General features: G+C 41.5%; 1 protein-coding gene across 1 annotated transcript in view; it reads right to left on the minus strand.

Annotated features, from left to right (window-relative positions):
• The window catches only part of LOC308389090 (pleckstrin homology domain-containing family G member 3-like), a 31,559-nt gene extending 22,793 nt beyond the window's left edge, over nt 1-8,766 (minus strand). Inside the window, exons 1-2 of the mRNA XM_080870239.1 lie at nt 8,563-8,766; nt 3,240-3,301 (exon numbers count right to left, since the gene is read on the minus strand). Coding sequence (XP_080726365.1) covers nt 3,240-3,288 — 49 coding nt within the window. The 5' untranslated portion in view covers nt 3,289-3,301; nt 8,563-8,766. The remainder of the gene's footprint in view (nt 1-3,239; nt 3,302-8,562) is intronic.
• Between the last annotated feature and the right edge of the window lie 4,706 nt (nt 8,767-13,472).

A 13,472-nucleotide genomic window follows, 5' to 3' on the forward strand; every position in this document is an offset into this window, starting at 1 on the left:
CACAGGAGGATGTGAGGGTGCCTCAGAGGATTAGGCCTGGAGTCTTCACAGACCATTATCAAACAGCATGAGTCAGAACAGAGGTGATTAGACACTGAAACCAATGGCCTGGTTTGATTTCGTATTCCCTGACAGAAAAAATAAAAAAGGTCACGTCAAAGGTTTCCTGCTGTAAGCAGTCCTTCATATGATTTGATTAACACCGCCTCACACGGAACTTTTAATGTTGCGTTAATAATTAGCCTGAAGGTCGGTAAATAACCCGCAGTGAACAACATAGGCCGAATACACATACACAAGCTGAACCTGCATTCCTCACTGGCAGCCAAGGTCAAACTGTTGTACTGAGGAGTTTTAGGGGGGAATTCTGGTGTTCAAAAGTGAAACTAAAAGTCTCCCATTTACTGTCTGTAACATGAAACATTAAGATACATCTGTATTATTTTGACTTTATCAGAATTAAACTGACATTTCAGCACTGGAGATGTCTTAAAGAGTGAAAAGGACAAAACCTGTCAGAAAAACAAAACAATCTTAAATGTAATCTTCTAAAACTCCTCTGTGCTCGACGCAGGCTCTTAAAGGATCCAGCCGTGCCAGCTGACCTCAGTGCATAGGCATGAGATGATCCACTTAAGAAACTCCTCCATCAACAAGCCCCCCCACCTCCAAGACCTCTTCAGGTGCACACACACACACACACACACACACACACACAGCTCTGGATCCACTCAAATCATTTCCTCTGGACAACACACACTTCTGGGCCCCTGAGGTGTGAGCCCATTGTAAACTTTACCACCAGTTTGACAATCTACAGCCAAACTGCTGTCCTGTTAGCGCCCAGCTGCCGAGTCCACGCGGGCTTGTGTCGGCACAGCTGTGTGCGGCGTGGAGAGGAGAGGTCAGAGGGGAACCGTTCGTTTACTTCACATGAAGCAGTTTATCACATGCAGTGTTATAAAGGGTGTGGTGGTGTTTTTTCTTGGCATTTAGGCCCCAGTAAAGTTGTGTTACTTTGCACTCAAATAAAGAATCTTGTTACGACACCAAGTTCTCCGTCTTTGTGTAGATCACTAAATACGACACGAGCAAAGGTTTTCTCATGCTAAGAGTTTTTTAAAAAGTCCTTCACTACATTTATTACATAAAGTCTTTTACAATAACATTACAGCATAGCTTGATGTCTGCAGGGTGATTAGAATATTATATATAAAATGGCTTTTAGATTGTCAACTGACTGTAAAGTGCAGAAAGGAAGTTGATGGAGGGTTTTATAGATTCAAATGAGATTCATAGAGGCCATCTAACTGGAACAAGCACTGCTGAGAACCTTTAGCTGATGTGGGTAATCCACTGAAAGAGCTCTATAGAAGGGGTGCCAATGTGAGAGGATGTAAAATAATTTATTCTGAAAGAAAGTCTTGTAAGGAGCAAAAAAACAAAAACAATTCTCTATAAATTAGTTTGCATTGTATATAATTGATTTGCACAGATATATGCAACATTTGTGCTGACATACAGGACGAGGAGCTGTCTGGGATTTCAGTCTGAGTTCAAATCGATGCAGAACAGAGTTGTGGCAGGCTCACCTGAGACTCCATGTGATTTCCGCTACAGACAATTAGGTAGAGAAAGAGTTCCAGTCCAGGAGCTCCATTAACAAGCCCACTCAGAGATGTAGCCATCCCTGCCATCATCTATGTCCACAACCCTATGCCCACTGGTCTGGAAAAGCTGCAGTGAATGGAGATGATCCTTCCGTCCCCCTAGAACCCCTTTAAAGCTGTACATTCTGCACACACAGCTACATTCCTGCTTGGGGTTAAGTAGGTCACGGGGAACCCTTATCTTTGAGAGAGTCATTTCATGCAGCCTCAGGCCTGTTAATGCCTGGATGAACCTTGTCACAGATTAGACACATATTTTTCTTTTTTTGAAATGTCAGAATATATGGATTACACCTGTCCTCGGGCTACAGGGGTTGCAACTGTGCAGTTTCACATTCTAACGCAGTAATGAAAGGTACATTTTTACAAAAATGATTAGGGGTACATATAAGTTACCCTACATCCTTAAATTTTTCTGGGGGAGGAAAAAAAAAAAAAAAAAAAAAAAAAAAAAAAAGCACCTTGGTTGATCATTATTATGTGCATGGCCTCTATCCAAAACCTGCAAGTGGCAATAAAAACGCCCTCTTTTCACTTCAAAATCCTCTGACCTTTTAGAGACACCAGAGCTGGACTGTAACCACAGCCTTTTTATTGTTTACCTTGAAGAGACAGGTCTTCCTTTCACCACATGCATTCCTCCAGCCTGTTAACCACATCCAATCATCACCTTCCACAGCAAGCACATTGCCAGCTGCCCTGCCCCTTAATCACCATCCATCCATCCACACAGCAGGGGGGCAGGTCAGTCACACTTTAACTCCAGCTGAAAAGGATTTAACCACAAGTGGGCTTTACTGCCAGGATGATTATGTACAAGTCACATGGGCTATAAAAAAAACAAAAAATGTGAGGACATTTACTTGGTGCAGAGTGACATTTTGAGGAAACAGACACATAATTCATGGAGGGCGGCACATGTCTCCTTCTCGCCAAAGCTGAATCAGTGGAATAGGCGTGGGGGGGAAAGGCCACCATTTATGCATTGGTAGTCTTCAGCAACAGTGAAAATCCAGCACCAAATGTGTTCAGTAGAGGAGAGAAGAGAGGTGTGGGGGTGGTGGAGGACTGAAGGACAGAGCAGGCAGATACAAAGAGGCCCTATGTCTATGTTGTGGCTCTGTGACTAAAGATAATGAACACTAAAATAATATGTAATTTGAGTGGTCCCCAGTATATAAGGTCAGCACTACTGGCTAGACTACCCATCTTGGCTGCCTGAGACACATTCAGGTTTGATGTGCAAGTGTTCAGGGGTTTCAGCTGTATGAAGGGGGTTGGCCAAGATCCACATCCACACAAAGAGGCTCTCTACCAGCCAGGAGTGTAGGAGGAGAGTTCATTGCTCTCTCAGCTGTGCCTCTCAAAGCCTCTACATTTCCTCTATTCTTCTATTTCCAGCATTTTACATTCACCTCAGCTGTACTGCTGTGTTATGTTAGCAGTGTCCTGGGTAACCAGATATACCAGCAGGAATAAACCAACATATTAAAACCCTATATCATGAAACTAGTCACTTTATAGACAGCAATCACCAGCGCTTAGGTCATATAAAATATATATATTTACCTTCCCCCATTGGGCCCTGGTAGAGAGCAGAATGGGTCCCCTCTGGCATGGCACGCGGGCCTCTGGTGCACACAAGAGAAAATGTGAAGGGTCAAAAGAGAATAGAGGCATTTCACAGCAAGACAAAGCGTAATATTAAGGGTAATATTAATTCGATTCACTGGACTGAGCTGTAATTGTGAAAAATGCTTTGTTTCTTTACAGAGTCATTCTTGTGTCACGTGGCTCTTCAATCTTGACTAGACACAGCTTACTGAGCTACTACTGAATAAAACACAGAAATTTTCCATTCCCTGCTTACAGCTGTGTTGGCTCATGTTAGCCCCTGGATAATGCAAAGTGGCGGCAAAGGTTTTGGTATGCAGAGGATCAGGAGCTCATGCTAAATAGTGTAAGAACCCACTGAACATGGACATAAGACAGCTCGCCACAACTAAGTTAACGCTACAGGATTCGAGTGCTACGAGTATTGATTCCACATCCTTAAAGTGGACTCATTATGCTCATTTTCAGCACCATGTTTTTATTCTTGGATTCCACTGGAGCATTTGCATATTTCACAGTTCAAACCATTTTATCAGACACTGGTGTGGAGTCTCGGTTCATCCGCTGTATGGAAAAAGGAGATTTTAGCCACCTCGCCTTTCGTCTGATTGTCGACCTCTTGTAAACAGAACACATCAAATCAGAATAATCTTTTATTACAAATATAACCGTCTAGTGAGATTACAGGTTCTCCCTTGGTGGTAAATATTTGTCCTTTATCCCTTATGCCAGGCTGCTGTGTTCTTAATAATGAGCCATGTCCTTTCCAGAGCCACTGTGCTGCCAGTTTCTCACATCGCTGCCTCTCGGTCTCCTTACAGCAAATTAACACGGTGCATGAGAACTTGTCTCTCTGTGATTCCTGGTGAGCCTCCGGCCTTTTAAGCATCACATTCTTGGTCCAGCTAGATCAGAGGAATAGGAATTCTTCAGGGATTAGGATGGGCATTGTTCATAGTTCATCTGCTGGCCACTGTGCAGAGTTGACAGCCAAGCCAGCCGAGGCCCAACAGAGCCCGCTGCCAGGAGGTTCACCAATTAAGATGTGCAGGAATGTAAAAAGAAAAGTCACTGAGCTCGATCTATTAAGATCACTGCCACATTGTGGGGTCCACTGGCTGGCATAAAGTAAAGACTGTTTGGGACCCCCCCAAAAAAAGCCACAACAAAAATTATGACACATAATTCTTATTATTATTTAAGAATCCCAGAATGAACTAGGACAAGTACGTAATGAGAAAAAAATCCTCCTTTAAAAAGTTAAATGTAGGTTTTGTTTTACGTTTACTTAATTACCTAAAGATATCCTGTGCAGTGTTGCACCACTGGTAGCACTTTTACACAATGTCTTTTGCAATGGCAGGAAAACACAGATGCAAGAATGCATGCACACAGTACACGATAAAGACTAATGCATGGCTTTACAATATCTCATTAATTTACACCATGTAGGTTCTGCAACAAAAGGTAAGAAAACTGTAGCTAGCAAGTACAGATGTAAATGCATTCTGAAATTAACAAGCAACACCAGTTTTTATTGTTAACATAAAATGATTAAAATGAATATTTAAATAAAACATTGTAAAAATACTTAATATAATTATTTTTAATATTCCTGAGATAAGAAAGTGACATCCAACCAACATATGAGTTCTATTGTGTTGCCTTGCACAACTGGTATCAAACGCTGCAAAAACTCAATAAATTTGACCTTTGACTAAGCTCGGCCAATTGATTTTCAAGTGCTGGGTTAATATACAAAAACGCAGTACTGATGCTGAGAAACAGGCTTTGAACTTTTCCCATTGACCAGTGAACTAATAAAATCCTCTGATAATCCCACCTACTATGACCTCTGAGCTAACCTTGCCAAATGACCAGACCAAAACTATGTTAATCTGTCTTTTGTCAATCAGAGGCTAGACTGGGAATAATGGGCTCAAACCTAGATACAGTGCAGACGTCTGGGTCTTAAAAATGTCTTATCAAAGGCTGCTTGTAGCTGTAGAACAGTGGCTTGGGATTGTAAGTTTTAAGATGCCTAACAGGACACTGTAACTTAATCTTAGAACATCTGGACAGTATCATCAATTGGAACTCATTAACTTTTACCTACATTAGCTGACATATGGCAAATCCTTGTTTTCCTAGGGAGGGACAGTGGACAAATTTTGAGTCTTAACAAAAACATGAAACACACGCCCAACATTCATGCCAAACTGACCACCTGTGCTTGAACTAGTTGTCATTTCACACAAATGGAGAACATTTGGTTCCCACAGCTGATGACTGCCCTAACCGCAGCATGAACCTCCCATATGGGAATTTGCAACTTGCCCCTTAATTGAAGACAGATGCCACAAGAGCCAGGCTGACAGTTATTAAAAGAAAAACCTGCAATGGATCATTTCTTTAGACCAGCTGATAAACTGGTCTGAAGAAATGTTCCTCTAAACGGCAGGCTTTACAGTGATCCGCATGATCGGCAGCAAGAACCCAAATTCCTTTCTTTAAGCAAAACAAACTGACATTTAAGGGGAACAGATGCTGGCAAACATGCAGTACTTGTGCAACTAAATAGGAAATGTCATCAGCGCGGTCTGAAAACACGCAGACAAATGTGTACCTTGAATCAACATCTCTGGTTTGATATGTTATAGGAAAGTCCCCAGGGGCTGATAGCGATCTATCTGGAGCTTTTTTTCGTTCGTGGATGTTATGTGGAAGTGAGACTGAAGAACATGTCTACAGAGGAAATCAGAGAAAAACAATACTTCTCCTCTTGGGGATATGTGCCACTTTCTCTGTCTCTCCAGGCATATACAAGGAAGATGACATCATACTGCCAACTATTTGATTGCATCTGCTTTTAAAACACTCCCCAAAGAAAGCTTCCATGCACAGGTTGTCCTACTACCAAATGATGACGCACAAGTCGGATTCAGAATGAAAAAAGGGACCTTAATTGGGCTTTTGTGAGACAATTAACAACACAAATTAATTTCCCATGGTGCAGAACAAGTTGATGGGAGGAGGAACTATAAATAGAGAATTCTTGCAGTACTTCTCTTTTGCATCACGGTGAACAAAACGTGTACCCAAACACGGGCCACGGGAAAGTGAAAATATGACAAGTTCCCCTCGGGATGTCTTTACTCAGTCACGGTGGGGTGGATTTTCTTTATTTCTTTATCATCAGGCAGGACGGATGTTTACGCTCAGAACGAATAAAAATCTGACCTGGAACGGCCCGGGATTCTATGAGGTAACCGAGACAGACTCTTTATTATTCCAGCATGGGTGCCATATTTATCTAGCACGACCTCTCTTACCCAGTCCATCCTTGTAGAAAATACCGCTTGAAAAATAGCCTTTATGTGAGTGCCCCCTTTCCCACATTATTTCTGCAGTTTGCCCCCTGACACACAGGCTTTAAGACTTTTAAGACCAGCTTTTCATTCACCGGAGAAAACAATACACCCCAATGGTCGCTGTTTGTCTCAATCAAATCCACAACCTTTACAAAAAGACGCTGCCCTAACCTTCCCCCAGCCTCTTACTTTTAACTCTGTTGCATTTGTGAGCGTGAGGCTTAAGTGAGGTGATAAGTGACCCATCTCAATGAACACCCACAGAGTTGTGCCCATATGGTCTGCGTACAATTTAGCAAAAATAGCCTTTAATGGGAGAATAATTGTTTCCCAATGTGGTGGAAAAGGAGAATGAGCGATTTTCACTTCCCCACCTGAGACCTATAACTGTAGAATGCATACCTGGCCTGCGAGGCTGGAAACGGCCAGCTTAATGTGCAAATGACAAGTGAAGACTTCAAGTTCTGTAAAATTATAAACGGTAGACAACCAGAGGGAAGGCAGTCCTCCATAATGTCCTGCAGTGTTTGGAAGGGAGAGGACCGGACTGAGGAGTAAAATTAGACAAGTCTTCAAATAGAACTGCAGTGTGCACGTTTAAAGGTACATTACACTTCTTTTGCAAGCCAAATGGTTCATTGGGCCTTCTTGAAGGCTTGTCAGTACTGCAACGACAACCTCCCTTGGGTGTCTAGAATACCAAATCTCTTGTGGCACTCAAGTCTCCCCTTTCTAGTAAACACAATGCTGTCTCTGTTTAAAGACAACTTTTAATTCTTGCAGTCTAATCTAAGCTGAAATTTAGAGGGAAAAAAGGAGCTAAGGCAATTCAGGACAATATAAAAAATGCTAAGAACAGCATCAAATGAGCAACGAATGGCTAAATAATAAAGATGGGGTTTTCTGAGACTCTCAAAAGAAAGAATAAGGCCTCTATATAGATGAATCCAGCCTTGGATCTGCAGCTCTGGTAATTTTATCACAGCTGCAGCATACCAAGACTCTGGTAGAAGGATTTAGAGGCCAGCTCAGATCCAAGACACACTTGGGCAGTTTCCTGTCTGGACCACCTTAAAGGGAGAGTGCTGTTCATCGCACTGAGGCAACATTTAAGTGGAATAAAGTTGCTTCGTTATTGTCTGAAAGGTCAAGTGAGGTCAAAGAGGCAGAAGATTGAACTTTTCAGCGGTAATTGATTGATTTTTGCCCCATTCTTATTCTTCAGCAGCTGGTGGGGACGAGTCATTAAACTACCATTTAAAACTTCCCTGTGTCTCTCTGGGGCGCTCATTAGAAGAAACAATTAGGATGGTTGGGGCCAAGTATGCGCTCTGTAGGGGTGGAAATTGGGTGCGAGGAAAGAGGAAACGGCAAGTGATTCAGCTGCAGAGGGAGGACTAGTTTTTCTCACAGGATAAGCGTGGTAAAGTGGAAAATGTCTGTAATGAGAAAAAAAAATACAGACTGCAGCAGCTGACCAAAGTTCATTGAACGGAGAGGGTTTTGCGTCAAAGACAAACAGAACTTATCTGACTGAAACTCGTGCCCACCTCAGGTCCTGTGAAATTATATTAAACAGAAACTGCAATTCATGTAAAGTTAAAGACGAAGAGGTTCTTGATAAGAAACGCGTTATGAGTAACCAACTCCACAGCTCATCTCTGTCATAATATACACGGAGAACAGATTGGCATGCAGATGTTTTGTAACGCTCTGGCGGTTTCGGTCATTTGTCTTTACTGAAACTGAATATTTGTCAGCTCGAGACGTGCTTCACAAAGACAATTACTTTATTATTTTACCCTCTGCAACCACCGAACAATAAAATAAACCACGCAGTGTGTCTTTCCAAAGCTAACGTTAAGTTAGCTAAGATTTGGTGAAGTTATCAAAAGTAGCCCACGTACCCAATTCGCCAACTTCTCTCCTTCCAGCGACTACAATCCTCAGTAAACCCCTTTTTCTTCTGTGGTTTCTGGCTGAAAATATCAGGTTAATCCGTTAGTTTACTCTCTTCACATGGTACATGCAGCTCAGACACACACATCCCAACTGCAGGTTATCAGCTCGTACTGCGTCCGAGAACTAAACGGCTGCATCTTTGAAGAACTGCAAAGAACTGATGGCGCTTTCAATGTCTATCGGAAATGGCGCTTATGGGTCCATGCCACCCCACTAATTGTAAGTCAGCATGGCTTAGGATGCTGATTGCATTACACTCCCTGCTATTTTACCTTTAAACAGGATTAGCAGTGTATGTCGCAGAATAACTGCTGTTTTTATGGGGTGTAGTTTACTTCGTTGTTTTAATTCACAATTGTAACTCACTAACAACAATCAAAACAGACGTAGCACAATAGCTCAAAGTGAAAAAATTGCTTATATATAAGTCCGTCTCTCGAGTATTCAACAACAAACAAGACAGGCGTGCCTCCAGAATATTTTCATTGCGGTGGTTATGTGGAGGTGACTAAAAATATTGCGACGGCACACCAAACACAGAATTTCCAGTTTTATTATGCTGTTGTCAAATATCCGTTACTTGAAAAATATGGCAAACAAGAATGAAAGAAAAATAATTATATGCCTAGTTAATTTCCTAATATTAAAGTTAAAGTTGATATCACTGAAAATAATTATAATTATTAAAATTATTATCAACATAGGACAGTCTTGGCAGACAACCCCCACCCACACACACCCACCACCACCACCAGTGGGCCCCCCGACGGTGGTGCCCCTGAAACAAGGAGCGCATGAAGTGTACATACCCAGAAGACGTAATATTTACGAGGAGGACGCGAACGCAGCACAGGAACGCCTGTTTTTGACATGCTGTAATGCTTGGTGGGTGTCAGATGTGTTCCCACATAAAGACATCTGGACTACATAGTATATATGTTTCTTTAAACAAAATGTTGGGTCCTTTAACAATAAATAAACAAATAAATATATAAAATCATCTTTACTCCCACCCACGGAATATGTATGCAAAGCAAAAGCTTGAGAAAGACACCCCCGCCAATAACTTTTACGAGGGTCAGGTCATCTGAAATGGGGACTTCACAAAAGATGGTGTCAGTGAGTGTATTGGGTGGGTGCTAATTTATGTGCGCTATTGCTTTGCGCGACCCCCTCTCTCCTGTCCTCCTGAAAATAATGTCACCATCACCGCAGAAGGCTGGAGACAGCATGCTTTCCACTTTACAGAAGGAGTCAACACGATGGGAAAAGTCAGCTTTTACTGTCCCACACACCTTAATTAACTTAATGAACTTGACATACTCCCACCCATCTACAAAACGTGGCTGAAATTGGTTGAATTGGTGATTTTAAAGTTAAAAATTAGAAAGGCCAATATCGCCATCTGCTGGGAGCTTGTTATAAATCATTGCATCGGCTTCTAACAGTGACCAGATAACTACAAGCTACCTATGGGGCAGTGAAAACTGAATGTGTGTCATTTGTCATTTACCATTCACTCACTCTCACACTCTCTCTCTCTCTCTCTCTCACACACACACACACACACACACACACACACACACACACACACACACACACACACACACACACACAAGGATTATAAAAGGAAGATGAAGATTGTTTTAATTATCTCGTTTAATGGCATGTTAATAGTCTTGCAAATAAGTGATTTCAGTATTTCAGACAGAGCAGGTAATTATAGCATGTTTCATTAAGGATGCATCCAAAGATGGTAGAATTTTAAACATTTTTAGCCAAATGACAGGCACATAAATTAGTCCTTTCTTTATATTTTGTTCCAAGAAGTCAGACTTTCACTTATTTTTTAAAGCTTTCTGATGGGCTTTCAACGTTTTTCTTTGGATGCATCCAGCAACGTACACAGCACTAGTGATGGGATTCTGGCTCTTTCTAGAAAACCGGCTCTTTTGGCTCAGCTCACTAAAAAGAGATGGTGGAAATGGTTCCAGATTTTGCTTCTTTTCTTGGTGTTACTCATTTTCTTTGCTATACCTTTCTACAGGGAGTGCAGAATTATTAGGCAAGTTGTATTTTTGAGGAATAGTGTTATTATTGAACAACAACCATGTTCTCAATGAACCCAAAAAACTCATTAATATCAAAGCTGAATGTTTTTGGAAGTAGTTTTTAGTTTGTTTTTAGTTTTAGCTATTTTAGGGGGATATCTGTGTGTGCAGGTGACTATTACTGTGCATAATTATTAGGCAACTTAACAAAAAACAAATATATACCCATTTCAATTACTTATTTTTACCAGTGAAACCAATATAACATCTCCACATTCACAAATATACATTTCTGACATTCAAAAACAAAACAAAAACAAATCAGCGACCAATATAGCCACCTTTCTTTGCAAGGACACTCAAAAGCCTGCCATCCATGGATTCTGTCAGTGTTTTGATCTGTTCACCATCAACATTGCATGCAGCAGCAACCACAGCCTCCCAGACACTGTTCAGAGAGGTGTACTGTTTTCCCTCCTTGTAAATCTCACATTTGATGATGGACCACAGGTTCTCAATGGGGTTCAGATCAGGTGAACAAGGAGGCCATGTCATTAGTTTTTCTTCTTTTATACCCTTTCTTGCAGCCACGCTGTGGAGTACTTGGACGCGTGTGATGGAGCATTGTCCTGCATGAAAATCATGTTTTTCTTGAAGGATGCAGACTTCTTCCTGTACCACTGCTTGAAGAAGGTGTCTTCCAGAAACTGGCAGTAGGACTGGGAGTTGAGCTTGACTCCATCCTCAACCCGAAAAGGCCCCACAAGCTCATCTTTGATGATACCAGCCCAAACCAGTACTCCACCTCCACCTTGCTGGCGTCTGAGTCGGACTGGAGCTCTCTGCCCTTTACCAATCCAGCCACGGGCCCATCCATCTGGCCCATCAAGACTCACTCTCATTTCATCAGTCCATAAAACCTTAGAAAAACCAGTCTTGAGATATTTCTTGGCCCAGTCTTGACGTTTCAGCTTGTGTGTCTTGTTCAGTGGTGGTCGTCTTTCAGCCTTTCTTACCTTGGCCATGTCTCTGAGTATTGCACACCTTGTGCTTTTGGGCACTCCAGTGATGTTGCAGCTCTGAAATATGGCCAAACTGGTGGCAAGTGGCATCTTGGCAGCTGCACGCTTGACTTTTCTCAGTTCATGGGCAGTTATTTTGCGCCTTGGTTTTTCCACACGCTTCTTGCGACCCTGTTGACTATTTTGAATGAAACGCTCGATTGTTCGATGATCACGCTTCAGAAGCTTTGTAATTTTGAGACTGCTGCATCCCTCTGCAAGATATCTCACTATTTTTGACTTTTCTGAGCCTGTCAAGTCCTTCTTTTGACCCATTTTGCCAAAGGAAAGGACGTTGCCTAATAATTATGCACACCTGATATAGGGTGTTGATGTCATTAGACCACACCCCTTCTCATTACAGAGATGCACATCACCTAATATGCTTAATTGGTAGTAGGCTTTCGAGCCTATACAGCTTGGAGTAAGACAACATGCATGAAGAGGATGATGTGGACAAAATACTCGTTTGCCTGATAATTCTGCACTCCCTGTAATGTGACGATGTTGTCGCTTGTTGTTGCCCCTGGCTCTCTTTCTCGCTCCCTCCTGCTCTGTTCCTGTGCTACTGATGGTGCCTGAGAGATGCATCCAGCACTTCAGTTGACCCAGTCTCCATTTCAGCCAGTGGTGTTGCAGTTCACGCTGTGTTGAATAATACAGTTGGGCATACCAAATATTCACTTTCAAACGTGTTAGAATTGTACAAACTCTGTTTTTCCCTTAGTTACTTACTATAGTTCCATGTATGGATATTTCAACAAATTGCTGCATCCATTTCCCATTTCTCTAGGGAAATATCACAAAATGAGGGGTGGTTCAAAACCTTTGCACAGCAACGTACCGTACTGTGCAAAACTGAAAATAATATTCTCACTTAATTTGCTTTGTGATGGTTTTGATCCTATTCACAGAAATTTGCAGAGCCTGTGACTTTATGGTGAGTTACAAGTTTCCCTGTTGGGCAATAAAAGCCTTATTTTTATAAAAATGCTCTGCAGTCCTTCATAAAGACAGACAACTGGTCACCCTAGTCAGTATATAAATTGCCTATGATGCGTTGTTTAAAAACAGTATAATACAAATTTGCCGGTGTAAGAGATTTTAACATTTTATTTGAAATAAACTGACATGATCACTTAGATCTCATTGCTCTCACCTCACAGGTTTCAGCACTTCTTCTTTCAACTAGCAGATCACCTAGAAGCCAGCAGAGGTCAGCAGAAAGATAAACCACCTCCACTTTGCATAGCCTTATGTGCTAACCCTATATCTGAACACAAAATTAGGTTATCAGGACTTATAAAATTTTATATCTTGTAAATAAATGACAATAATCATTAATATGACTTCCTATCCAGAACTTTACAAGCGTATCTGTGTGCTGTGAATACTCATTTACATGTTTTATTTTTGGTTTATTATTTTTAATAAATTAGCAAGAATTTCTAGCATTTTTTTCTTTCCATTTTGGTGTGTTGTGCATTGAAGAGGTGAAAAATGAATAGAATCCATTTTGGAATGACGTTGGTAAAATGTTGAACCCATGTCATTAGTTTCCCGATGTGCCATTATATCACACTTTATGTTGTTAAAGTGTGGAGAAAGTGTTGCATCATGCCAGTGAAGTTGACAGGATGTGGTTCATTTTCTGAAACTGCTTAAACAGACATTAGCCGAAGTGGTTTGACTCATTTCAGCCTCAATCATTGCTAATGTGAGCCAAGTCGTGCAAAGTATAGA

The sequence above is a fragment of the Rhamphochromis sp. 'chilingali' genome (genome assembly GCF_963969265.1).
Source record: "Rhamphochromis sp. 'chilingali' genome assembly, chromosome: 21".
Taxonomy (NCBI): domain Eukaryota; kingdom Metazoa; phylum Chordata; class Actinopteri; order Cichliformes; family Cichlidae; genus Rhamphochromis; species Rhamphochromis sp. 'chilingali'.